Source organism: Callorhinus ursinus, unplaced genomic scaffold, assembly GCF_003265705.2.
Source record: "Callorhinus ursinus isolate GAN/ISIS: 27379988/994484 unplaced genomic scaffold, GSC_fseal_2.0 scaffold69, whole genome shotgun sequence".
Lineage (NCBI taxonomy): Eukaryota > Metazoa > Chordata > Mammalia > Carnivora > Otariidae > Callorhinus > Callorhinus ursinus.
Genome location: NW_027397131.1, coordinates 5,981,319 through 6,007,985, shown reverse-complemented (window position 1 = coordinate 6,007,985; position 26,667 = coordinate 5,981,319). Strand labels below are relative to the sequence as shown.

At 38.4% G+C, this 26,667-nt stretch overlaps 1 protein-coding gene and 1 pseudogene across 5 annotated transcripts in view; both read left to right on the top strand.

Moving 5' to 3' along the window:
- Nucleotides 1-26,667, top strand: part of BICC1 (BicC family RNA binding protein 1) — a 293,760-nt gene that overhangs the window by 151,856 nt on the left and 115,237 nt on the right. For all 5 annotated transcript variants that reach the window (XM_073886239.1, XM_025850330.2, XM_073886238.1 and 2 more), the window contains exon 3: nt 25,956-26,025. In XM_073886239.1, coding sequence (XP_073742340.1) covers nt 25,956-26,025 — 70 coding nt within the window. The remainder of the gene's footprint in view (nt 1-25,955; nt 26,026-26,667) is intronic.
- LOC112807335 (5-hydroxytryptamine receptor 3C pseudogene) lies at nt 5,153-6,259 on the top strand (annotated as a pseudogene).

Sequence of the window (26,667 nt, the reverse complement as noted above, 5' to 3'; positions counted from 1 at the left end):
CGGGGTGTGTGTCTGTGTGTGTGTGTGTGTGTAAGGTGGATTGGTACTCTCCCTTCTCCAGCCTCAGTTTTAGTCAGGTCTTGTAGCCTGAGCTTCAGGAAAGGGCCTTTCTCAGTGTTTCTGTTCCTGTCATAACTGTTTTTAGAATCTGCATGTTGAGTTTTGATAGTGTCTTGTTCCTTCTACAGAGTTGTGATAAATTCTTTTATATCTTTAAGCATAAGTATTCTATATCATATTGTAATATCTGCATTATTTTCCTGATCTTTTTCGGCAGCTTATTGTTTCTCTTGACTCACTACTCCTGGCTTTTCCCCTTGTATCTTTAGTACAGATTTTTGATTATAAGCTCATGTTCATTGGAATTTTATCCATGAAACTTATTTGAAAACTACTTTTAAATTGTTTTAAACTTTTTTAAAATTGTTTAAACTTTTTAATTCTGTCACCAAGAGAATTCTGTCACATAAATATAGACTTGTATTTAGGAATTCTCAGGAGACTTTTTTCTTTTTCCTCATTCCACAAGGCAAAGCAAGACACTGTTGATCACTAACGGGGAGTTTTTATTTCAACCTCTGGGGCTTTATGTGTTTCTGTTGTGAACTTTATTTTCTGTTCACTGAACATGGTTTGTTAAAATTCAGGCTATAGGCCACCAGGTAATAGACATTTCTGTGGCAAATGCTGACTCCAACCTTCACTTCCTATAATTTCTGATCTAAGGAATTTTCTTACTTTGAAAAATACATTTTTATATTTTACTCAGCATTTTAAGAAGCTTTCTGCTTAAATGGCTTTATCTGAATATCCAGTTTACCCTGTTTCTGGAAGTGCAACTTTTATATGCTATCTTCTCATGCCTCTGGTGTAGCAGTTGATATATTGTATCATGATCATGTATTTTTTTCAACCAAAACTAAAATTTTAATAGGTTGCTGAATGTGACTTTTTAGTTTTTGAATCCCTGACCAAACACAAAAAAGGTGGAAGGAGGTTGTATAAAGTACTTAGACTTTTCATTTAAGTATATATTCAAATATATATGAGCTGGAAGTACATCAGCATTTATTAGCTGTGTGACCTTGGGCAAAATACCAAAATTTTTAAAAGGCTTATTTGTTTTAGAGAGAGTGCTTGAGCCGGGGTAGGGGCAGAGGGAGAGAGAGAATCTCAGGCAGGATCCTGCTAAGCGTGATGTCCTAACACGGGGCTCTATCCCATTATCCCAAGATCATGGCCTGAGCCAAAACCAAGAGTCAGCTGCTCAACCAGCTGAGCTACCCAGGTGCACCACAAAGTACCTAATTTTTAAGACTCTTTCTTCACCTGTTGAATGGGATAGTGATGCCTACCCTTTTTAGGACTAAAAGACTGCAATTATTGTATAACTGAAACTAATACAACATTGTATATTAACTATACTGGATTAACAAAAAAAAAGGCCGTGATTAAACAAAGCAATCTACATAAAATCTCCCAGTCAGGTCACATAGTAGGCATTCAGATGTTGATATCATCATCTTCCTCTCTTAAATACCTGATGAATTTTCCCTATGTTTTTCCCTTGAGTTCTTCCCAGTAAGGAATTTTAGTTAAGATAGTAAAAATATCTCAGCCATTTGCTCCTATTTAACCTGTTTTGTCTATTTAATGTTTAAATTCCTTTGACAAATATATTGGAAGTGATGACTTTTTCTGACTTTTCAATAATGAACTCCATCAAAGAGTTTCATGATGAGGGCAGATGGAAAATTCTCAATTCAATTCAGCTTGTCAGTTTTAAGGAAGGCACAGATTATTACTTTACCAAACTAGAATTTTATTTTCCAATTAATTGCTATGAGTTTTATACCTCTGTGGATTATAAACAAGATACAGAAAAAATTACTTATTCTCTTTGGCCATCTAGTCCTTTAAAAGCTAATTTGTAAAGTGGTGTTACTGTAATAGGGCTCTATGGTGACACTTTGCTGAGCACAGCATAAAGGTTCAGACTTGTGGAATCACTGTGTCATATACTTGAAACCAATGTAACATTGTGTGTCAACTGTACTTCAGTTTAAAAAAAGCTAATTTGTTAAGAATGACTTTTAAATTTAGTCTGGATACACAGTTTCTTACTGGCCATTGTGATGCTTCTTTTCTTTTTTTTTTCTTTTTTCTTTTTTTTATTATGTTATGTTAATCACCATACATCACTAGTTTTTGATGTAGATTTCTATGATTCATTGTTTGCATATAACACCCAGTGCTCCATGCAGTACTCGCCCTCCTTAATACCCATCACCAGGCTAACCCACCCCCCGACCCCCCTCCCATCTGGAACCCTCAGTTTGTTTCTCAGAGTCCATCGTCTCTCATGGTTTGTCTCCCCCTCTGATTTCCCTCTCCCTTCATTTTTCCCTTCCTGCTATCTTCTTTTTTTTTTTTTAATATATAATGTATTACTTGTTTCAGAGGTACAGGTCTGTGATTCAACAGTCTTACACAATTCACAGCACTCCCCATAGCACATAGTGATGTTTCTTTACCAAACTTGAGACCACACTAATTATTTTAGTGGAGATGTCAGGTGTTTGAGGGAATTTCATGAAGCCAGTTCTCATTTGTTCATTGTAATTATGAAAAAATATAGCATAAAGGGAAAGTCTCTAATACTCTGATTTTAGGAAGTAGTTTTAACTTCTCTGTTTAAGATTTATCTCCTTTAAAAATCAGATGTGTTATCAAATATCTAAAACAAAACTTTTAAGTACTCTCTTTTCAGGCAGCGGGAGGGCAGCTCCTTTCCCTGCCTTCTTGTGGAATGGGTGAGGAACAGTGAAATTGGATAAAGGGTAGAGGTGGAGGGAAAGTCAGAAGTCTGACCATCCCTCATCAGTCTCTAAAAGATCAAAAGCACCTTTTAATGTAATTAAAATGTTCAGGTGAGTCTTTCTAGTTTGCATATGAGGGAATAGAGTGTCAGAGAGGTGACTTGCACTCCTAAGAACATATAGCTAGTTAATTGCAGAGCCAGGGCTGAAGGCCACTCCTCACTCACCTGTGCAGTCCTAAGCAAGATCTTTAATCTCTCCAAACATGCTTTTCAAGTGTCAAATGGGGATCATGCCTGCTTTATAATGTTGTATGGAGGAAGTGGAGATCATGTACATTTGTGTTTATGAAGTGCTGATGTCTACCAGGTGCTCAATAAATGTTTGTTTCATCTTGGCTTACTGTAAATTACTTTTTTTTGTGAACATAATAAATAAAAAATTTGGCAGTAAACACAGAATTGAATATTTTATGGTCTTCCACTTTTTAACAAAATGCATGGGGTGCAGACTGGAAGTAAAACTTGTTTTGAAAGATTCCCTGAATCATTTTAGTGTGAAAAAAATGGAAGTTTTCCATCATCTTTAGATGTTCTGATTTTGGTCAGTGCATTATTGCCTTGGGTCAGGTATACCAGTTTATACAAAAAGCATTTTTGAAGAATTTTCCGTGCCCTTTCTTTTGTGAATTGTTCTTAGGCAAGCTTTGATCCTCACTGAATGACCTTATAAAAGAAAGGGAAATAGCAATGAAGTTTAAAACCTATACTTTCCACTCAATTTTTTTTTCCAGGTTAATTTACAGTGTTCTGAATCTCACCTTTGTGTTTGACCCTGGTTGAAAAACTCAAAATTTTTCTTGAGCACAACAGTCTGATCCCACTAGTCACATTTGAGCTTTACACTACTTCCTTTGCCCTTTTAATAAACACACATTCCAAGGATTGCATCATTTTAAATGGCTGGAGTAAGTCGATATATTCTCTTATTTGGGAAAACTGGGTTTTATTGATGACATGGAGTTTGGTGTTTGTTTACCACATTTATGGAAGGCATTTTGCTTTAAGTCAGTAACTGTGCAAACCAAAACCGAGAAACTTAAAAAACAAGATTTCCCTCTTTAAAACTTGTGGGTGTACCTAGTTCAATATTTTTCCTGATCAGGCTAGTGAAGAATTTAAAAACTGAGGACTCAGTATTCAAAGGGATACATGCACCCCTGTACTTATAGCAGCATTATTTACAATAGCTAAATTATGGAAGTAGGCTGGTCCATTGATAGATTAATGGATAACAAAGATGTAGTGGACACACACACACAGGAATATATTATTCAGCCATAAAAAAGAATGAAATCTTGCCAATTGCAAGGATGTGAATGGAGCTAGAGAGTATAATGCTAAGTGAAATAAGTCATTCAGAGAAAGACAAATACCATGATTTCACCCATATGTGGAATTTAAGAAACAAAACAAATGAGCAAAGGAAAAAAAAAAAAAGACCAAGAAACAGACTCTTAACTATAGAGAACAAACTGATGGTTACCAGAGGGGAGGTGGGTGGGGGATGGGTGAAACAGGTGATGGGGACTAAGGAATGCATTTGTCTTGATGAGCACTGGGTGATGTATATATGGAATTGTTGAATTATTATATTGTACACCTGAAACTAATACAACACTGTATATTTACGGAAATTAAAATTTAATTAAAACAAACAAACAAACAAACCCTGAGGACTTAGGATCAGCCTTAGGCTCATTTACCTATTTCCTTTTCCTTTACTTTAACAGTGGGGCTCTTAAGAAGACAGTGTCTAGATGTTTACTTGAGAGATTAGTATTCCTTTTTTTTTTTTTTAAGTTTAAAAGGATTTTAAAAAGTTTAGTGCAGTTAAAGTCCAAGCTGATAGCTGGTACATAAGGAAAACTACATATCTTAGAATATTCACCAGACTATATGTTAAAAACTTCATCTGCTGAAAATGAGCAATAAAATGTCCCAGGCAGTATATATGAATATGTAATTAAAATACTTGTGTTACTAAATGAAAACTTTTCTTATGTAGTATCTACAGTTGTACTTGCCACTTCATAAACTCTCTGTAAGTATCAGCTGAATAAATAAATGAATGTGAGTTGATATTGAGCTTTTTAATTGGTAGTTTTGAAAAATCAGTTTATAAGTTTTAATTAAAAGGACAGTTTGAGCTAGGGCTCAAGATGTGGCCTGTGGGTCTGCAAGATCAGCATTATCACTAAGTCTCCAGAGAAGAGTGAGAGGAAGATGGAAAGACTTTGGCTGCATGGAGAATGATTCCTCCTCTGCCTCATTTTCCACTGGCTGCTTCAAGGAAAAGGAGACGGTTTTACTACCAGTCACTCAGGCTTTGACCAGCATGGGGGTAATCCTATTACCTTCTCAGCAGTGTTTAGCAGAAAAGTTTCCATCCAGACATCAACTACAGTATCCCCACTCATGTCCACATCTCCATCACCCCATCTGGCATCCTGGGAATGGTGATGCTCAGCTTCAACTGATGACATCATTCCTGGGGCTAACTTTTGATCTGCTATGATCCACTCATCAGGTGGAATCCAGAGGAATGTGGGAGCATCAGGAAGCTCAGCATGGCAACTAAGAACCTGTGGCTTCCAACTATCTTCAGTGAGGAGGTCATGGATGTGGATCAGGCACCTGCAAATCACATGGCTTATGTCATCTGTGAAGGTTGCATCAGATATAAGCCAGTATGAGCATATGTAATCTGGACATCTTCTGTTTCCCCTTTGGTGAACAGAACTGCATTCTCACCTTCAGCTCTTTGATCTCAGCAGGTGGTCCAGCCTGAATGTGATGAGCTTTCTGGGGTCCAGTGGCTTTTTGGGGTTGTCATCAATGCCTTCAGCTTCTTTCTGCCAGCAGAGAGAGTCATGCCCCATTTAAGACAGCACTTCTGCTGCACTACACCGTCTTTCTGCTCATGATGAAGGACTTATTCCTGGCCAGTGGCACCTCCCACATCAGTGTCTCCTTTGCCCTGTGTCTGTCTCTGATGGTGCAGGTCAGCCTACTGGGGACCGTTTTCATCACCTCCCTGCTGTACCTGATGATCACCCAGCCACCACATTGCTTTTACATTGTACCAGCCCAAAAAAATGCCGCCCCACTGCAACCCAGAAGGGAAGTAAGGGCCTGGGTCTCGCTCCTACCTACTGCCTGGCCTGAGGAGCCAGCGGAGCTGGTGGGGAGGGTGCCTGGTAACAAGGAGGCAGAGTTAAATGGATGCCCTACATCAACAAGGGCCAGTAGGAACACAAGGCTCAGAAGTAGCACTTGGTGGACCTGTGGGTGCAGTTCAGCCACACAGTGGATGCTGTGCTCTTCTATCTCTACCTGCTCTTTATGACCTCTTCCATCATCATGGTCACTGTCCTGTAGAAGACCTTGGCAGATGCCCATCTACAAACCCCAATCTGGAGCTTCTCTTGCCTCTAGAAACCAACCAGGCTCTCATACCATCCAATCCCAGCCCCACAGTCTCGGCAGCCACCTTGTTTTTAACTCAGCCTTTCTGTGCAGTTTCAGACTGGACCCAGGTAGTTCCCTCTGTCCTCCAGACGTTACGTCCTTGTTCCTGCATGCCCTCAGCTCCCCTCACCCTCCCGTGAGTTCTGCCTAGCTCCTCAGGATTCAGGTTCCTGAAATACCCCCTTGGTTGAATCACCCTCAATAAGCCTCTTTGCAGGAAAAAAAAAAAAGATAGGACAATTTGACCTTACTTTTTGAAGATAAATTTTTATAAAAATTCAACTAAGTATAATAATTTTAAATAATTTTAGTTGCTAATTTTTGCTAAGAAAGACCTAGGGGTTTTCTTTAAGTAAAAAATTTGTGTTTGATAGTGGAAATTAAGGATATAAACAGTATTCCTAGGAAACATTTAAAAATACAATAATGAATATCAGTGTGACATTTGGTATGCCAGTGATAGTTATTCTCTTATTAAATGGGTCCTAAAGAGCTACCAAAGTATGAAAATAAGAAAACAGTATCCCTTAAAATGTTACATAATTCAGAATGACCATTATTTTCCCTATATTAGCTGAAACTTTCCCCAGTTTTTTCTTTTCCTGAATTATCGTGGTTTCATTGCTTAAAATGTGTTAAAAATATTTCTATTTAAATGTTTTTCTGCAAAGTACATATTTTGGACTCTTAATAATGACTTCAAATGACATTAAAATGCTAGATTTCTTTGTGATTAATTGGTTACCAATCTCACAGTAGTAAACATTCATGGATTCACAATAAAAGTGAAGATGTAAAGGAAAGGGAGGAAGATGTGTTCTTGAATCTATCATTGTTAAGTTTTAGTTAATGCTTTAAAAAATGCAGATTAGTTACTTAAAGCTTTTCTAACATTTTATTATAAAAATACAAAAAAGTTGTAGGAATTATGCAGGGAATACCATATACGCACTAATTAAATTTTACAGTTACTTCTTTATATTTGCTTTATCACATATGGATCTATCTATCTTATTTATTCATCAATCCATCTTTTTGCTGCATTTCAGACTAGCAGGCTTACATCAGCACACTTTAGCTCTTCACCATGCATACCAACAATCAGCATTCAATATTTGTAGTGTTTTGTCATTGTTAAATTTAGATAAAGTAAATGTAGTATTGAATGTGTTTTGACAAATGTATACATCCGTTAACCCAAACTCTTAGGAAGATACAGACCATTACCATGACTTGAAACAGTTTCCTCTTACCCCCCTCCCAAGCCCACCCCCACTTACTGTGACAATCACTTTTCTGAGTTTTTTCACCAAAGATAAGTTTTGTTTGTTCTAGAATATTATATAAATGGAAACATACAGTATGTACTTTATAGTATAAGGCTTCTTTTTCTGAGCATAATGTTTTTGGGTTTCATCCATATTGTTGCATAGTATCAGTAGTTCGTTCCTTTCTTTAATGAGTTGTATTACATCGTGTACCACAGTTAATCTGCTCCCTTGTTTATGGACACCTGGCTATTTCCTGTTTTCCGCTATTATGAATAAGCTGCTTGAGAACAAGTCTTTTACTTGCTGGGTATTTATTTACATTTGGTTTTCTCAAGAACTTAAAAGAGTGTTAAAAATTGAGCTTACCCAATGTGTATCTTTTCCACAAGTCCATATTTCAGTGAATGATGCCACCATCGAGTGTCATCCTTGACTGCTTGCTGTCCCTATTCTGTCATGCGTAACCACAAAGTGCTGCCAGTACTATCTTCTTCACATTCACTCACTTTGCCGTAGGACTGAAATCATTATCCTACTTGAAACCATCCCCATCTTTCAGCTGGATTGTCAGAACAGCTTCCTAACTGGTCTCCTTGCCACCTCTCTTGGCCCTCACTCCATTCCTTTCTTCAAACTACTGTCACTCATCTTTGAAATAATACACATTAGATCACATTACTTACCTATTAAAAAATGTCTAGTTTCCCAGTGCTTTTAGGATAAAAAAGTAAAATCCTTGTCCTACTTTGCAAGTCCGCATGGTTTAACTCCTGCATCTTCCCTGGTCTCATCTTTCTAACCACACTGGGTTTGCATGTCTCTCCTGCTTCTCACTTTGGGCTTTGTCCTCCTCTGCTGTGGTCAGGCTCTCTAATTGGATCATTCCCATTTCCACACAGTTGTGTTCTACTGTCTCCCATACTGAAGGAAAACAAAAACTGCCTGTATCAGTTCAGATTAGAATTGTGTGGAAACAAAGCAAAACAAAATGATTGCTGTTTAAATAAGGTGGAAGATTACTTCTCGTAAAAGAACAGTGCAGGTCTGGTGTGATGAGTGTTCCCCAGAGACCTAGTAAACCGAGGTACTTCAACCTAGACAGTTCCCACTCCTGGGTTATGGCCCTTATCTTCATCATCCAAGTTGGAACTTCAGACACCACAGTCTAATCAGCAGGATGGAAGAAGGGACAAAAGGCATTCAATCATGAGATTTCCTAGAATTTCCCAGCATTTCCCTAGACAGAACTTAGTTTCCTAGCCATACCTAGCTTCAAGGAAGTCAGAGTAGTTATTTTAAGTGTCCATGTGCCCAGCTAAAAATTGAGAATTCTAATTGGGAGAAAGTGGACATTGGGGTAAGCTTTTTGCTACTGTCATACTTCCCTTGACGTCACGTTCCTCTCCAGCCACTGTCTTGTTTTTCTGCTTCTTCTCAAGAGTCAAAACTTTTTGAAGGAGTTGTCTGATCGTATTCTATTTCTCAGCTCACACCAACTCCTGTGCTCACCCTTCCATTTACATGGTTTTGTCAGGGTTACCCATGATCCTGGTGTTTTAAAAAATCCAAGGGATAATTTAAAGTCTTCATCTGACTTGATTTATTAGTAGTTTTCAGTTCTTTTCTTTTTTCCTTGAGGAACTCCTCTATGGGGATTAGGATGGAGTTCTTCCTTTGTCTTCTATGACTTCATCATCATCTACCACCATTCTGGAAGTTCATTCCCTCTGTGATGTTTTCAGCATCTCCTCTTCTACCCAGTGTCTAAATGTTGGAATTTCTCAAGGTTTAGTTTGTTTTTTTTTTTTTAAATTAAAGCAGCAGATAAGAGTCTTCATTTTAACCATTTTTAAGTGGCATTAAGTATATTCACACTGTTTTGCAACCATCACCACCATCCATGTTCGGAACTTGTTCACCTTCCCAAAGTGAAACTTTGTGACCAGGAAAACAAGACCCATTCCCCATTCCCCCTGCCTCCCACTTATATTCTACTTTGTAAATTCTCAAGGTTAGTTTCATACCTAAATTGGAAGGACCTTTGTTTCTTCTTCATGTCCTTCATAGGTGAGAGCCTCAGATACCATTTAATTCCAAATTTTATATTTCAAATTAAATTTTTTTTCCTTCTGAACACTAGATTCTTAGCACCTTAGCCTGATATTTCCACTTGGCTGAAAATCCACTTCAGCGGCTCATGGACTTTAAAAATGTAGCTTAACTGAAACTTTTATGTTCTTCGTCTCATTTGGTCTCTTTCCAGTCTCAGTGATGGCACCAGCCAACCAGAAACCTGATGGATAACTTGATAGCTCCCCTTCCATCACTCCTCCCCAATGAAGTCAATCAGGAGTCTTTACTGTTCCACTCTTAGTATAAGTTGATTTGCTTCATTTTTCTTTATCTCTACCATCCTGACCCTTCTCCATGCTCCTAGCATCTCTTGCTTGACAACTGTAGTGCTCTCCTAGCTCATCTCTCTACTCCTGCTTCCATCAGTGTGATCTGTAAAACACAAATAAGGTCATGTTCCTACAAGGCTTAAAGCCCTTTATGGCCTTCCTAGTGCTGTTAGAAGGAGACCCAGCCCCCTCATCCATGGCTCTCCAGGCTTTATATGACTTGGCCCTTACGTCCTTCTCCACCTCACTGTTGCCCTTTTCTCCTACCTGCTGGTCATCTTTCAGTTCTTTTAACTTCTAGTTCCCTCCTGCTTCAGGGCCTCTGCTTGCTATGTTTTTAATGTTTTCTTGACATCTTTCAGGTCTTGGCTTAACATCCTCAGATTGTCTCACCTAATACAAAGTATGACCCCTCTTATTGCTCTAACTCAGGGCATCCTGTTCTTTTTTAACCCTTCCCCCACTTAAAAAATGATTTCTTCCCCCTGCCTTTACTTCATTTCTCCCAGTAGATTTATTTTATTGTATTTGTTCATTTCCCCCAGTAGATTGTTAAGTGTGATCAGAACTGTTTAAATTCTATTGACTATTTATGCCTAATGTTTAATTCAGTGACTGGCATGGATCTGGCATGCGGTAAATATTTAGAAATGAATGAATCCTGCTCCCTCTTCCTGATATGATTTGCATCACCCCCTTTGATGTAACTGTGCTTCATATTATGGCTCATTTCTTCAAGGTAGCCTTCCCTGATTAATAGATACATGGCATCTCTCTGGTAGGTGATATCATTGCAATTTATAAGTTTCTTTCATGAAACTTCTTATGCTTTGTAATTAAAGTAAGGGTTGTTTGGTTGTTGGTTTCCCTGACTATACTATCAGCTTTGTGACAGCAGTGGCCACAGCTGTTTTGGTCCATCATTGTTGCCCTTCGGTGAGCACAGTGTCTCATACTTACCTTGTTTTATAAATGAATGCATGGTGGTAAAATACACCTCACCAACTGGTTCAGATTTCATAACGCAGAATAATTATGCCATTTTATCAGCTGTGAATAGGTGTTGAAAATTGCGGATGTACTGAGAGAATCTTAATTTCTTGAAACCAGCATTTAGAAAGTTTAGTGGTTTTTAATTGGATTCTTCTTAAATGTTAAGAACCTAAAAATTCACAAGGGAAAAACTGTTATGAGATTTTACTCTAAGTATCACATGAAGACATCTGAAATATTGCCAAATCTAATTCTGTAGTTTTGCAGATTAATGAAATCTTAGTACATCTGCATGTTTGTCTTTCCAGGTCTCCCTTGTGACATCATTAGTGCACTTAAGCCTCTTGAGTAGCTTCTTTGGAAATTTTCATAATCAACTAAATTCATTTTTGAAATGTATAAATACTTTGAATATTACTCATAACTTTTTATAGGCTCCATACTTTTTTCTATTTCAGGAAGATTTAAAATTACTTTTGTAGGAAAATACATTTGTAGTACAGTAGGTATTTTCTATCATGCTGTGCCAAATTCAGTGGGGTAATACTTTAATTTTCTGGCATCCTCTTGGAAGTGATAATTTCCCAACATTAATTCAGGAAAATTTAGTGGTTTTAGAATTTCTAGTATATGCAAGGCGATTCACATATAACTTTATGTTAGGCTTAATTGGACTCAGTTTCCCAGCAGCCTTTAGCCGTGAGCCTCTCCACCGAATGCCCTAGACTCAGAGTCATGTGCTGGCCTATAAAGCTGTCTGTTCCTTCTTCCTAAGATCAAAGTCCAGCTCATTATAAAATGACTGAGGCACAGGATTTTCTGATTCTGGTAGAAGCACTATTTGCTCACTTTTTTGAGTATTTTCACAATCCTGTTATTTCTCTTTTAACCCATCTCAGGTAAACAGAAAACAAGCGAATGGCTTGCTGGTTGTATTTGGTATACACACGTTTAGTTGAGGCTATATTGTATTTATCTAAATAGTGATTTTGAAATAAATTATTTAGCTGCCAATATTTTAAAATTAAGGAGATTTTACATCCCAGTCTGGTTTGGTAGCTTTTCTTGAAAAATCTGACAGTCTGGCTACTTTGGGTCAGCTTCTACACATGCTGGTTGGAGCTAGTGGTGTGCTCCTGTTTGCCTCCCCCTCCCTAACTCCCTCTCATTCCCTGACGTGGAAGCCTGGTGTCAGTTATCATTTATCCTTGCTGTTGTACTGTTGGTTTTCTCATGATGGAGTAAAATAATTCTTGTACCCATATCTATAGGTCAAGGGGGAACTGTGAATGAGGGGACAGTGAGTGCCAAGAAAATGAGAGAAGATGTATTTGTTTGGGGCAATGAATAATTTTTGTCTATTTTTTCTTTTGTGTAATGTATATTTGAATTAAAAGCATGCACTTTGCCCATTCATTCCTGTTTCTTGCCTGCCTCCAATTGACATTTGAGCCAGAGATTCTTGATTTAGATACATGATCCTAAAAAAAAGAAAGTGATTCCACCTTTGGTTCCCTCAAAAGATAGTAGATTATTCTTCTAGAAGCTTATGGCTCTCTTGCAAATGAAATGCCCAGGCATCCTCTTTGTGACTTGTCAAGAGGGTAGCTGTTGTTGGCTTTACCAATAATTAGGCCTTGTAAGACCTGGCAAGTTCACTGTAAGTAAAACAGACTTTGCCCTCAAAGATAGGTTATCTTTGAAGGGGGGTTGAGCCAATTTAAAATAGAAATATAAGTCTCATAAGAAAGACAGTATAGCAGCTCTGAGGAGGGGAAGATTATATCAGATTGAGGGGATCTTGAAGTTGCTTTTATGCTTTGTGATGAACAACAGGTAGAAATTGAGTGCTGGAGACAGTGGGACAACAGAACTGCTTATAGACAAAAAAAGATGGGGATTGGGTGTGGGCAGGGCAGTGGATAGTGGTAGTGCTGAAGGTATGGGGACTGAAGAAAAGTAAAACCAGAGAGGTGGGTTGTGGCCTGGCTATGGACAGCCTTAATGTTAGGCCAAGAAGTTTGTGCCCAACTTAAGAGATCATGAATAAGGGCTGGCAGACTTGAATTATAGGAGGGAAATATCAGAGCTTGTGTGTTAAAGGGAAGAAAACTGGAAGTGCTCTCACCGCTTGTGAAGCCATTGGTAGAAATGCTCAAGGTGGTAATTACTTGGATGGAAGGTTGTCTTAGGTTCTGGGCATAGTTTTGGAGAGAGAATCACTAGGTCTGTGCAACTGATTGGATATAGTAGTGTGGGCAGTGAGGGAGATGGGGAAGAAGCTGTAGTGTAGGAGAGGGGAAGGGACAATGTTTTAACACATGTCAGAGAAAAGTATGGAAGTCAGAAGGAGGACCTGGTTTGGAAGATGTATCCAGTAGGATGCTTTTTGCTTCAAGTAAAAGGCTGGCCTCAACGATGTGAACATGTATTGGCTCTCATTACTGAAGAGTGCACAGGGAATGGCTTCAGGAATAGTTTGATCCAGAAGCTTTGTGAGGTCGTCCAAGATTCAGAGGTTCTCCTGCTCAGCTCTGTCTTCCACCCTGATGGCTTTCTCCTAAAGCTGATTCTCTCCTGTAGCAGCAGGCAGGGCTCCATGTGTCTTTGTTTCACATCTAGTGGGAGAGAGAAAACCTTTTCAGAAATTCTCTTTAAAAAGCCAGAAAACTTCATTGTCAAAAATGACCGTTAGACAGACCTCTTCTCTTTTTGTCTTTGGCCCAAATTGGATTATATGCCTACCTATTCTTTCTTTTTTTAATTGTGGTAAAATCCACATAACATAAAATTTACTGTCTTAACCATTTTTAAGAGTCCAGTTCAGTGGTAACAAAAAAGTTCATACTGTTGTTCAACCATCACCATCAGCCATCTGCATAGCTTTTTCCATCTTATAAAACTGAAACTCTATACCCATTAAACAGTAACTCCTCATTGCCCCTCCCAGCAGCCCCTGAAAACAAGTCACCATTCTACTTTTTGTCTCTATGATTTTGACGACTTTAGGTAAGTTTTCTCATATAAATGGAATCATACAGTATTTGTATTTTTGTGACTGGCTTATTTTACTTAGCATAATGCCTCAAGGTTCACCCATGTTGTAGTATATATTAGAATTTCCATCCTTTCTAAGATGGCATGCTATTCCGTTATATGTGTGTACCACATTTTGTTTATCCATATTCATTCATCAGTGGATACTTGTGTTGTTTCCACATTTTAACTGTCATGAACAGTGCTGTTATAAACGTGGATGTACAGATATCTCTTTGTGACCCTGATTTCAGTTATTCTGGGGATATAACCAGAAGTGAAATTGCTAGATTGTGTGCTAATTCTATTTTTAATTTTTTAAGGAACTGCCAGTGGTGTTCCCCGTTGCTCTTTTCCACAGCAGCTGTTCCATTTTACATTCTTACCCACCGTGTGCAAGGGTTCTGATTTATCCACATCCTTGCCAGCACTTACTTTCTGCTCCTTTTTATAGCAGCCATCCTAATGGCTGTACTCTTTCATTATACTTCTGATTTGTACCTTCCCTAATGACCGGTGATGTTGAGCATCTTTTCATGTGCTTATTAGCCATTTGTATGTCTTCACTGGAGAAAAGTCTGTTCAAGTCTGTCCATTTTTGGATCAGGTTGCTTGTTTTTTGTTGTTGTTGTTGTTATTGAGCTTTAACATGCCTACTCTTAAACCAGCCCCTGGCAATGGGAGTGGCATCACTCTATTAGATACCCAGGTTGATTCCTGGACCCTGGGTAGACAACTTATAATGTCCACTTAAGTGAGTCATTCAGGGACCATGTTTGCATGTTTCTCCCAAAGGTAGACAAGAGGCCATGAATTCCAGATGGGCAGCTATAAAATGGAAGGGCCTCCGTAAGCTTGGGTCCCTGCATGACTGTGTAGAACCAAGCCCTTTGCTGACTTAGGCAGTCTGTTTAACAGGAGAGAGAAGCTTTTGTTGTGTTCATCCCCTGACATTTGGAGTTGTTATAGTAGTATAACCAATACACACATCTTCAGTATTCTTTTTCTGAAGCAAACTTTTCTTGAACCCAGTACTCGCTTCTTTGTCTACTTACCCAGTACAGCCTACACAGAATTTTATCTTATTAATGTCTCAGGGATGCCATTATAGATCTGCTGTTGTGCCGATCTGTCATTCCCAGCACCAGTGCCACTGGAACTTACTGAGTTAAGTAGGATTGTTTGCTTAAAGAAGATCAGGGTGACCAGAGTGATAAAATGTGTTGCCTAAAAAATCATATAATGTGAATTCATGTAACTGGAATAATGGGCTTATGAAAAATCAGAGGCTAGAAAATTACAATCAAGGTTTGGTAACTTGATTTTGTGAGAGATATCAATACTGTTACATTTTTTTCACAAGTTATATACTGTTAAACCATTATATTCAAGTCATATACAAGTTACATCTGATAGTTCAAATTTAATCTTTTTATAGCTACCTATGATAGCAGGTATGATAGAGATCTGGTTAGTCTTTCTGAGGAATTATAATAAAGTGATAGTTGGAGAATGAAATAGCCTTAAGAATCATAGATACTTGTGTCCCAGGGGAACCAAGAAACTGGCTCTTCACTAACACTGTAGGTCATCACAAATAACTTACCCATACCCCATGAAAATACTCTTTGGTTTGGAGCACAGGTTGGAAATTGGGGTCCATGCTTTCTTTCGCCCACAGTGTTTTATACATAATTGAAATAGGTAACATTTAGAAATCAGATTTAACACAAAAATCTGGCTCATCTTTTAAAATGGGCAAGTGTGGGCCCCTGAGCGGGTGCCAGCTGTAGGCTAGGGTGGAAGTGACAGAACATAGGCATCCCACTGTCTAACCCCATACTGGGCATTTTAGTTGAAGAGCTTCTCCATTATTATGCACATATACCTTGGGAGAATAAATTCTGTCAGTGATTTAGAATTTACTTTCATTTGAAGGAATATTCACTCAGTTCCTTTGTTCTGATAAGCACATTCTACAGGGATACCATTTTTTGAATGAGTTAAAGGAGACTGTGTGGATGGAGTGTCTGTGCTCAGATACACCAAGTGCTGAGTGATTGGAGAGTCTTAGGTGACCATTGCCTATTGTGTCCCCTTTGTCTCACTCCTTCATCACTGCTAATTACTTTAACGATGCTTCTTAGAGCCTAAGTGCTAGATTCAAATGTTTAGAAATGAACAAGATGCACTGGGTTGGCCATCAGGAGGCCACCTCTTGGTGGGATTGGTAAAATGAGCAAAGAAATAAGCACTATAATGTTGCCACAACATAGTGAGAATGGGGAGGAGGGAGAGAGGTGACTTCTGCCTGGGCGGGTTGGGAGAGTTCTCACAGTGGGGGACATATCGGAACTAGGTTTTGGTCAATATGTAGGAGTTCGCTGAACTTTCTGAGATAAATTAGTTAAGCCCGCCTATAGTGTGGAACAGTTTGAAACCCCTTATTAGTGATTCTCAGTGGGACATAAAAGGTGATCCTCACCTTGCACAGCAGTGTGGGACCATAAAAATGACCTTGTGAGCTGTAACTTCAAAGTACTTTCAGTAATCAGTGGGAAAATTGAATGCTGTGCAACTTACTAAAAATTTTTATGAAAACATTAAAGAGTTCCCTGTCAGTGATAAATATGTAGGAAAATGAAAAAGATATTAAAGCTAATATTTAATGCACTGTATTTAAATGTTACAAATATTTAGAATTAATGTGTTTCATTTCTTTGTAAAAAAAACTTGTCAAGAATGGTTGGAACTATGGCTTTTTTTCTTGTATAGTTTGTGATATGGAGGGAGCATCTTTTCTCTGCCTGGGTGAATTGTCGTGACCATAAGTCTAGATCAGATTCCAACATGTCATCCTTTGTACTTTCACGGTTGTGGAATATCTCCCACAATTTCTTTAACATGAAGTTTTTTGCTGGCATCAGCTCCTCCTTGTCATAACCACTTTCATCATTTATGTCCCTGAGTTTGTCTTCACTCAGTCTCCTCTGGCCACATATCGCAGCCCCTCCAGCAGTGGCAGTGTCAACATTCCCATCGTTCCCTACGGATCCTATACCCCTGACGTCTGACTCAAGTTTCACTTCCAGCAATGTCACTGTTTGTTTGTTTGCTGTACTTTCATCTTGGTTGGCCAGTTTCCACTTTTGATTATCCATTTTTGTAAAATCTCACTTGTTTTTGACCCTGGGAGACAAGAAGTCAGTACAACTCCTTGCTTTGCTGTCGTGCATGAGGTAATTACAGATGTGCAGTGAGTAATCCCTGACACACTTTGAATTCATCACTGATCAAGATGCATGTTATATATGTAGTGATTTGTGTACTGAAGAGCTGGCAGTGGCATGTGTATTTGATGCAGCTACTCACAATTAATGTGCTTTGGTAACTGGAATGTAAACTTGTCTTGTTGGGGAATTGGTGTTGTTTACCTAAGCTGTGGTAACTACAATTGGTGCATCTTGGGACTGTGCAAAGCCAGGACTGTCTCTGTGGCCATCTTGAGTGGGTTTGTCTTGCCCTTTGTTGGAAGTTCAACATCTGTAACCCTGGCCACTGAGTGCCAGTGTGGTCCTCTATTGCATCACTATGACAACCAGAATGCTTCTGACACTCTCTCTATGTGCATGGGGTGGTGGTCCTTCCCTGGATTGAACCATTCTGGGGCCATCTCTGGGTTACTCTGTCATTAATGAATCAGAGTGCTGAGGGGCAGCCACTCTGCTGCTAGTGAGCACTGGGAGGTTGAGCTTTCAGATGACCTCCCCGCAAGTATATGGTGCTTTCCACTTACTTTTCATAAGCCAAGTAGGTCAGAAATTGCTCTTGCTAGAGTCACGTGACTTTGATTTTAGCCAGACTTTGCTACATACCCATCTACTGCTTAACCTCTTTGATTCCTCATTTTTTCATCTGCAAAATAGGTTTCACATATCTGATTTACAAAATTATTGTGTGGAATACATGGGAAATGTATATGAATATTAGACAAGTGTGAGGAATTGTTCTGGAGATGATGAATAACTGAATCAGTGAGATGCATTTCTTGGATTTAAAATGAAATACAACAGAGCCTTCTAATGTCTCAGCAAAATAAACATCCTCAGCTTTTAGACACCCCCTCGTGTGAGAAGTTCACTACTTTCCCATCTCTACTTTTCAGAGTTTTTTAGTTGGCTCTTTTCTCACGTAGCTCTCTTCATGGTGAAATGCAGCAAATTGACTCACAATCCATTAGTATATGAAGTAACTTTAAACAGCTTTCTCCATGAGGATAGACGTTATTTCTCTATTGATATAAGGAAAATAGAGCACAAATGAGCTGGGTTTGTTTTTTTTTTTGGGGGGGGCGGTTTTGGTGGGGGTTTTTTGTTTCTGTTTTGTGAAGCAGGCTGCAGATGGCTCCCAGCTGGTAGCCATTTTGAATGATGAATTTTCAGTAGTTTAGAGTATAAATGTCAAGTTAGAGTGTTCAGCATTCTTTTCCTGGTCCAAGAATAAATATTTCAAGTAAAGTCAGCATAAATAGACTTGTCGTTGGTTGATCTGAGATATTGTTTACTTACCTGTGGATTTTTAACTTTATGTCTGGATTGAAGAATTTGGTGAAATAAGCACGTTAGTAGAATTGTTGGTTTGGCAAAGGTTTCCATCATCTGTAAGATATTATCCTATAATTGCTGCAAACTTGCAAAATCTGTAGTATAGTGAACATTGGTAGATATGTTCTCTTTCTACATGGTGTACTAATCTGGAATTTGTTGGAGATGGAAAAACGTATATTATCATTTGAGCATTGAGAATATAAGTAGAAATTATTTTTTATCGTGGATAAAACTACATGTAGAATTTGATTGGATATTACTTTGGTCTAATTTCAACAATTTATTTTGGTTAAGTGAAATTATTTAAATGATTCCTTGTAAATCTGTGATGAAATTTTTTTCTATAGCTGATAGAACTTTTTTCCAATTAAAAACATTCCAACTTCCAGCCCATGTAAACATTACTCTCCCTTGCCACCTCTCCCTCCCTAACTCCCCATAGAAACTAAAACTAAAACAGGAACATACGATTCCATGTTTATTAGATATCTTTTTAATATAAAAAAAAGCAGTGCTGTTACTCTTTGATCAGGGTACATTATGCCCTGTTTACAAAATACAAATATGAATAAGAAAGTTAAGATGACTAACTTCCTAAGCTGTTACATATCCACAGCATGCTATCTTCATTCAGACTTTTCATCATGAAAAAATAACCTTCAAACATGAACTACAAAAATATGTAGTCTTTCTGATATAAACTATCTTAATTTTAATTGCTTCATATGTTTCAAAATTGATATTCTTGGCTCAAATACTTTTGTTACTATAAATATTTTCTGTTCATCAGATCTGAGATTAGCAAAAGAATTCAGTTACATTTCCATTATTAATCCCTTGTAAGTAATGAGTATAGCAAGTCTAACAACGGAAACTTAAAATAGTTATTTTTCAAATAGTTTTATCTTTAGATGAACACCTCCCAAATCTTCTCTCCCCGTGACATAGAGAATTGCTGCTTATAATAAAAGAACTAAAGAAATCTAGCAGAAATTGGTAGAATTGAGAAGACATTCTCTTGACAATGAAGATGTCCATAAGTTGAAACTGACCTATTTGAAATGGCATAAACATATGGCATCCAGAATTATGAATTAGAACAAGCCCTTAAAATATTTAAGTTGAATCATTTTCAGTAAACATTTGAGCTTTGATTTTTGTGAAGGTAGAAACCAGGACAATATTAAAGAAACAAAAGCAAAAAAACTAGCTGGAACTCACTTTAGGATTTTTCTCCCTGAGACAGAAGATAGTCATTTTCTTCTTGGAGGTTTTGTGGTTTGTACACCAAGGCACTCCTTTACCTAACTGACATCGTGATACATGGCGTCCTTGCTCCACAAGGAAGCACTTGCCATTTTAAGAATGTTTCCCAGCTTTCAGTTCAAATTTCACACATCTTATGTGTTGCAGAGGGGTTGGTCAGAGTTAGCCACTTAATAATTATTCCTTGAATGCAAATTGAACATTTGGACAGTATCCTGGCTCGCTTAAGAATTGGAGCATAACATGGGTTTCTGGAAAGTGATTTCCTTGTAGGAATAATTGGATTGTGGAAAATGTATAATATCCTTTCGAAAAGGTGTCAGTGTTCTCATCCATTATGAGATCCTTAAAATAAACTGCTAGTGGTCCCACTTCTATAATTTTTTTAAAAAATATCACTTCAGTACTTAAGGTTTTTTTAAAACCTGTCTGGATTTTGTGATGATGCTAAGAGATCTCCAGCAGCTCCTATTATAGTTTGCCCCGGATTATCTCCTCTGTCGATGTACTGATTGTTTAGATGTCACAGGAACTTGTTATGTCAACAACCCAGTCTGCTCAGTGACTTTATATTACTTGTGTCTACACCTAAGCTCTTGTTCAACTCAAAGACATGGCCTCTTTGAAAAGGAAAGTAAGCACTTAGGTCAGGGTTGTCTGGAAGCCCAGAGACATCTTTTTGAAACTATATGTAACTCATCTGTAAGCTTTCTAGCCCCCCCCCTTTTTTTTTGCCTCTAGGAGAAATCCTAGCTTTATCTCTGACCTCCTTTAGCTGCTTTATTAATAAATAATCCAGAATAATGAGTTAAAATAAGTGTTTAAAATATTTAAGGTATACTTTAATGTTTATAGAAAATTATTCAAAATTAGTAGTTTGTTCTTTGAGCTTTGGTTTTGTGAAGGTAGAAACAGGGCCATAATAAGATTTTTTTTAAAAAAACCTAGTTTTTTTTATTTTTTTTGTTTGTTTGTTTGTTTTAGACATAAGAGAGTCATTTTCTTCTCAGAGGTTTTGTGGCTTCTTTGATTTCAGCCACAGCTTCTGGACCTCACCTTTTCCAGCTCCCTTGTTTACCTTGATTTACCTATTTGTCTTGATGATCATTTAGGACATCTTTTTAAAAATAGCTTGCTGGATACAGAGCTTCTGACTTGCTTAGTGCCCTGATTTCTGCTTCTTCTGCAGCCCATGATCTGCATCCTCATCCCACTTCTACCAAGGCTCATGCTTCTGCCCCCTTTTCCAGTAATCCAGCTTCAATCCTGGGGTTCCTGGGCCATTGTCCACCCATACGCCCAGCAGAGAACTATACTTACTCCTCCTCCTGATCATAGGACTGCTTTCACTCTACTACTCCATAACTGGTTGAGGCTAAAACCAACTATTAATATGCAGTATCTATGCTGTAGGAACTGACTTGGAGTCATTGGAGGTGATGGTTTGAAAAGCTTCATTGAGAACTTCCTAAGGAGAATTTTGACTTCCTAAAGTGAAGTAAGTGTGGCCGCTTCCTATTTGTAGTTACTCTCCTGGTTTTCAGAGTTGATTTGTAGTGAACGATAGCCAAGCACAGGTACTGGATGGCTTTGGTTTGTGTCGTGTCTTCAAGGCTATATGAGCATGTTCATGTGCAGATCCATAGGTGGGTGGAGAAGATCTGAAACACATTTGCTGTCCTTGATGTGTGAAGTGAGCCTTGAAGCACCTCAGCCACACTGAATCACCCTCAGACCCTTTGGAGTACCTGCCCTCCCTCCTTCTAGACCTTTCTACATGTACTCCTCTTCTGTGTGGGACTCGTTCTCCACCTTTTCTCCAGCTAGCTGTTTCTCTTCCTTTAGGTCACACCATTAATAGGCATTTCCTTGACATAACTTTCCTTGACTACCCATGACTAGGCTAGGACTCCCTCTTGTACACTCTCATATTGCCCTGCCCCATTATGAAACTTGACGCACAGTACATAATGGTGGGTTAACCTGTCCTCTTCCTTGTGAGACCATGAGCTCCTGGAGGGAAGCACCATCTTATTTGCTGTTGTAGCCTTAGTTTCCAGGACAGTGACTAACCAAAGGTAATCAATATGTAATTAACACAAGGGTCAATATTATCTAATCATCACTGTGGGCCATGCTCTGTGTTTGGGGTTTTCCACATGTTTTCTTATCAAAACCTCACAACAATTCTATGATCAGGTACTATAATTAATTATACAGAGGATAAAAGCTGATAAAAGTAATTTATCCATCATGAAAGTGGTACTTGACTCTAGAGCCACCTGTTCTTAATGACTAGATTACATAAAATGATGAACAAATAAAGGGTCTGAGAAGCATGCAGTCGGAGCTCTATATGGGGATTGCAGCCTAATGAATGACCTGTGTGGTTGGCATTGACTGGCCATGATATTCATATTTTTTCTAATCATAGAGGGAAGGTCAGCTATGGGTGCCAGATTCCAGGAACTAGTAATTCATTTTCTTTAGAAGGTTTGACATTTACTGTAGCTCATATAACTTTGGAGATCATGTGATATGGAAGGTAAAACTCTGGTTTTAGAGTGAGGGATGCTAAACTTGGCATAGTCTCTCTTCCTCACACAGATGGTGTCAATGTTAGGTAGGTTGAAAGTGAGCATTTCTGAGTCCCACCCCTTCACTGCACAGTGGAAACCCTGGACTGGTGGGAGACTTGGAGGAAGTGTGTATAAAGTAGCGTTTTGACTTGATGGCTATTATATACTATGAGGATATTTTCTCTGGCATATTATTTTCTATCATGGAGCATCTATTGGTGTTTAATAAAAAGATATCAAATATATATGCAGGGTGATTTCTAGGAAGTTCTGCAAATGATTAAGATTTTAGAAAGTTATGTCTTGCTACCATATGTTGTCAAGGAAGCTTCTCTCTCATTGTAGTATAATTATGGCACCCAGCATAATTTACTGGATTAAATGGCCAAATTATTTAATTCAGGAAAAGAAAAGTATATAGATTATGTTCTTGCTGCTTCCCCAACAGAATTATAGTAAGATCTCATTTTTCCATTTTATCTCTTTGGGTGTCTTAGCCAACTTAGAGGAAAATTCTGAATCAATTTTTAGTCACTTTGAAGGTATATGTATGTATAGTAGCTTGAAACTATAGGGTGACCTCATAATTGGGGCTTCCTGCCCTCATTCAGTGACTATTGAACTTATTCATAAATTTACTTTTAGTTGACATTCAGGACTTTGTAGATTATATTTTGGAAAACTTTTACTAACCACCTCCCTTAACCCGACCTTTCAAGTTAGTGGCTGTGAACCATCTTTGTGAGCAGGTCCTGTGTAGGCACCCAGTCCACTGTCAGCGGTTGGCTTGTTTGTGTGTGTCCCTGACTGGATTGTAAGCTTGTGGACACCAGGAATTGTGTCTTATTCATAGCTGTGGGTTGTGGAACTTACGGTACCTAGGTAGGCTCTTGATAAACATTTGTAGGACGTTAAAGCAGTTTGTCATGCACAAATCTTAAAGCATATTTTCTTCTTCTTCTTCTTTTTTTTAAAGATTTATTTGTTTATTTGACAGAGAGAGACACAGCAAGAGAGGGAACACAAGCAGGGGGAGGGGGAGAAGGAGAAACAAGGCTTCCCGCCAAGCAGGGAGCCCGATGGGGGGCTCGATGCCAGGATCCCGAGATCATGACCTGAGCCGAAGGCGGACGCTTAATGACTGAGCCACCCAGGTGCCCCCTAAAGATATTTTCAAATATGTATATACATGTTTTAAAAAGAGGCCCTATGATCTGTATAGTTTGGTTATTAAAAGTATGGTCTTTGCAAGCAGTCTGGTGTTTTTATCCCCGCTCTGCTGCTTCCTAGCTGTGTAAGGAGTAGAGGTCTACTTCATAAGCATGCTATGAAGACTTGTTTACCTAAGTGTATCCTGTGCTTTCAATGTACAGGGTAGAGAGCTTACTTTTGTTTTGCAGAGACAGATTATAAACAAGTAAACACAGAGAATAGGAGAATTTCAGATTGGGCAAGGGGTAGGAGGGAATTTAGTGAGATGGGAAGAATTTGAGTTGGGGTCATGCAGAAGTGGAAGGGACTGTGGCAGCTGGGCGAGTCAGCCTGGACACGGAGGCCGTATAAGGAAGCCTGCTGGGCATATTCCTGGGGAGCAGAGGAAGCTGAAGAGGATCATATTTATTTATTTTATTTTGAAATATGGATTTAGAGCTAACAATTTAATTGTGAAGACAACCAACAAGGACAGCATGGATGGCAGAAGAAGAAGGGGGCCCAGGTCTTACAGGGTTGGGTTGAATAAGTTCACCTACCTTCAGGGCAAGGCCAGTACCTTGACTTAGTGAGGACAGTGTGATCTCACTTGGGTTTTTCAATCTTTAATAGATACACAGGTGTAGAGAGATATTTCTATGAGAAAAATAGTAGTGCAAACACCATGATAAATGGCAAGTGAGTAATACAAATGTGATGATAATGGCAAGTGGCTCTTGACCTCCGTGTGAGAGACCCAGTAGGGGTTGGGGGGCAGCCTGGAGACTCCTGGGCATCTGGTCCTCAGTGCCAGCCAAGTGTTGCCATGTGGGAATGTGGGCTCCAAGTGCTAAATCTGTCAAGTTTCCCAAAGAACCAGAAATCTTAATTTCTATGTGAAATTCCCAGAGTTAAAAATGTTGGCTCATGTTTTAAAAACCTTACAATGGGTAGACAAATGCATCTGTGGGCTGCCAGTTTCAAACATCTGCTGAAAGTTCTTTTATGCTATGAAAAGGGGGATTATGTGAAGTACGATGCATGTGTAGCCTTATGCCTAATACATAGCCAGTACTGAAGGGATAAAGGTACTTTTTTATTAATCGCACCATGTTAGTTGTCTTCACCTTTAATTTGTTTAGTTAACTCTAAATCCATATTAAAAAACACATATCGGGGCGCCTGGGTGGCTTATACGGTGAAGCATCTGCCTTCGGCTCAGGTCATGGTCCCGGGGTCCTGGGATCAAGCACCACATCGGGCTTCCTGCTCAGCAGGCCCTCTGCCTGCCACTCCCCCCTGCCTGTGCTCTCTCTCTCCCTCTGACAAATAAGTAAATAAAATCTTAAAAAAAAATAAAAACATAAAAAAATAAAAGCATATATTATCCTACTCTAAAGTGGTTAATGTATACTAGTTCTATTTACCTATTAATTGTTTAGCTGTTTGTCCTGTCAATTTCTTTGATGAATTCTGTATTCATGGTACAAAGTAAACATTAATCTAGTCTTACTCATGTGATAAAAGTAGAGAAGAACAAAGGATGAACAGTTTTTGGTTACTCTTTCTTATTTACCAACTACCAGTTTTGCTTGGTGGTGGTGGTTTCCCTCACTCCTTCTTGCTCCTTCACACTTTTGGGTCCTAGTCACCCTCGCCTGCGTTAGTCACATGGAAGCCGAAAAGAACTGCGGCAAAGATGCCATTTTGCACCAGGCAAAGGATGACAGGAATGCAGCCTTACAACATGATGTGTTTAGAGGTTTTTCATCAGTTTTAATGAAATACAAATGTGCCCAAAGCAAGTTATTAATTTTTTTCCCAGAAAAAAAGTCTTCATTTAGTATGGCCTAATCCACGTAGTTTTGTATTACAAGGATTATGTTTGGTGTGTCGCAATCTGTTGGCAATGGTCTTGGGGAATTTTATTCAGCACAAGCATCTCTGACAGTTCTGGCGTCAAGTGGGGTCAATTACTTGTTCGTGTACTTTTGGTCTTGTTGTCTCTATGTTAAAAACTCTGAAGCATAACGGAGAGGGACACTGGGAGTAACAAAATATACTTGAATATTTCTAATAGATTAAAGGCTTATAAAAATGAATCTCTGTTTTCAGCAAGTTTTTTTTTTGCATTGTTTTAAAATGAAGTCATTTTATCAGCATGAGACTAAAGACTTGAAAATAATTTTTTAGAAGAATCTTATCTGTAAATACAAGTTCTTAATTGAATCAATATTTTTCTCTCTTAATTTTTGTTACAGATCATGGAGGAAACAAATACGCAGATTGCTTGGCCATCAAAACTGAAGATTGGAGCCAAATCCAAGAAAGGTAAATCATGAGAGATGGAGAAATTGGTGGGTTTGATAATGGAGACTGGAATTACTGGAAGTTTGTCAGGGAGAAAATCAACCTTTATTCTTATCATGTATGTCCCCAAATATTTGTGAAATAGCAATATTTTGGGAGGTTTATCATAATTAAAAATTATGCCTTTTATCCAACAACCAAAAAAATTAGGTATTTTATTGTAATGGAAATGATATTATGGAAGATACCGAAGCAAATTATGATTTCAGTGATGTCCTTTCATTTGATAGCCATGAGTCATGGTGACTCTCTGCGTGTAACAACATGTTTTCAACACATAAGCTCCCAGTGTTTATACTTTAGGCTTCTTGTTTTTGTACCACACGAATTTAATAGTTATTTTTTTCTCCCTCCAATGTGTTAGAAACCTTAGGTTCCCTTTCTTGCACGTTTATTCTCTTCATCTGTCAGACAGTAGTGAACCCAGTACATTTTTCTTTTAGGCTGAGTGTTTCCCTCATGTGGCCTTTCTTCTGCTTTATCCTAGAACACACCACCCAATGCATGGATGGTCACGAATGAAAGTACAGGCACCGTTAGGTTTTTTCCCAGATTACATAGTATTTTCAAATGACCTGCCAGTATTTCTGGATATTTTTTCAA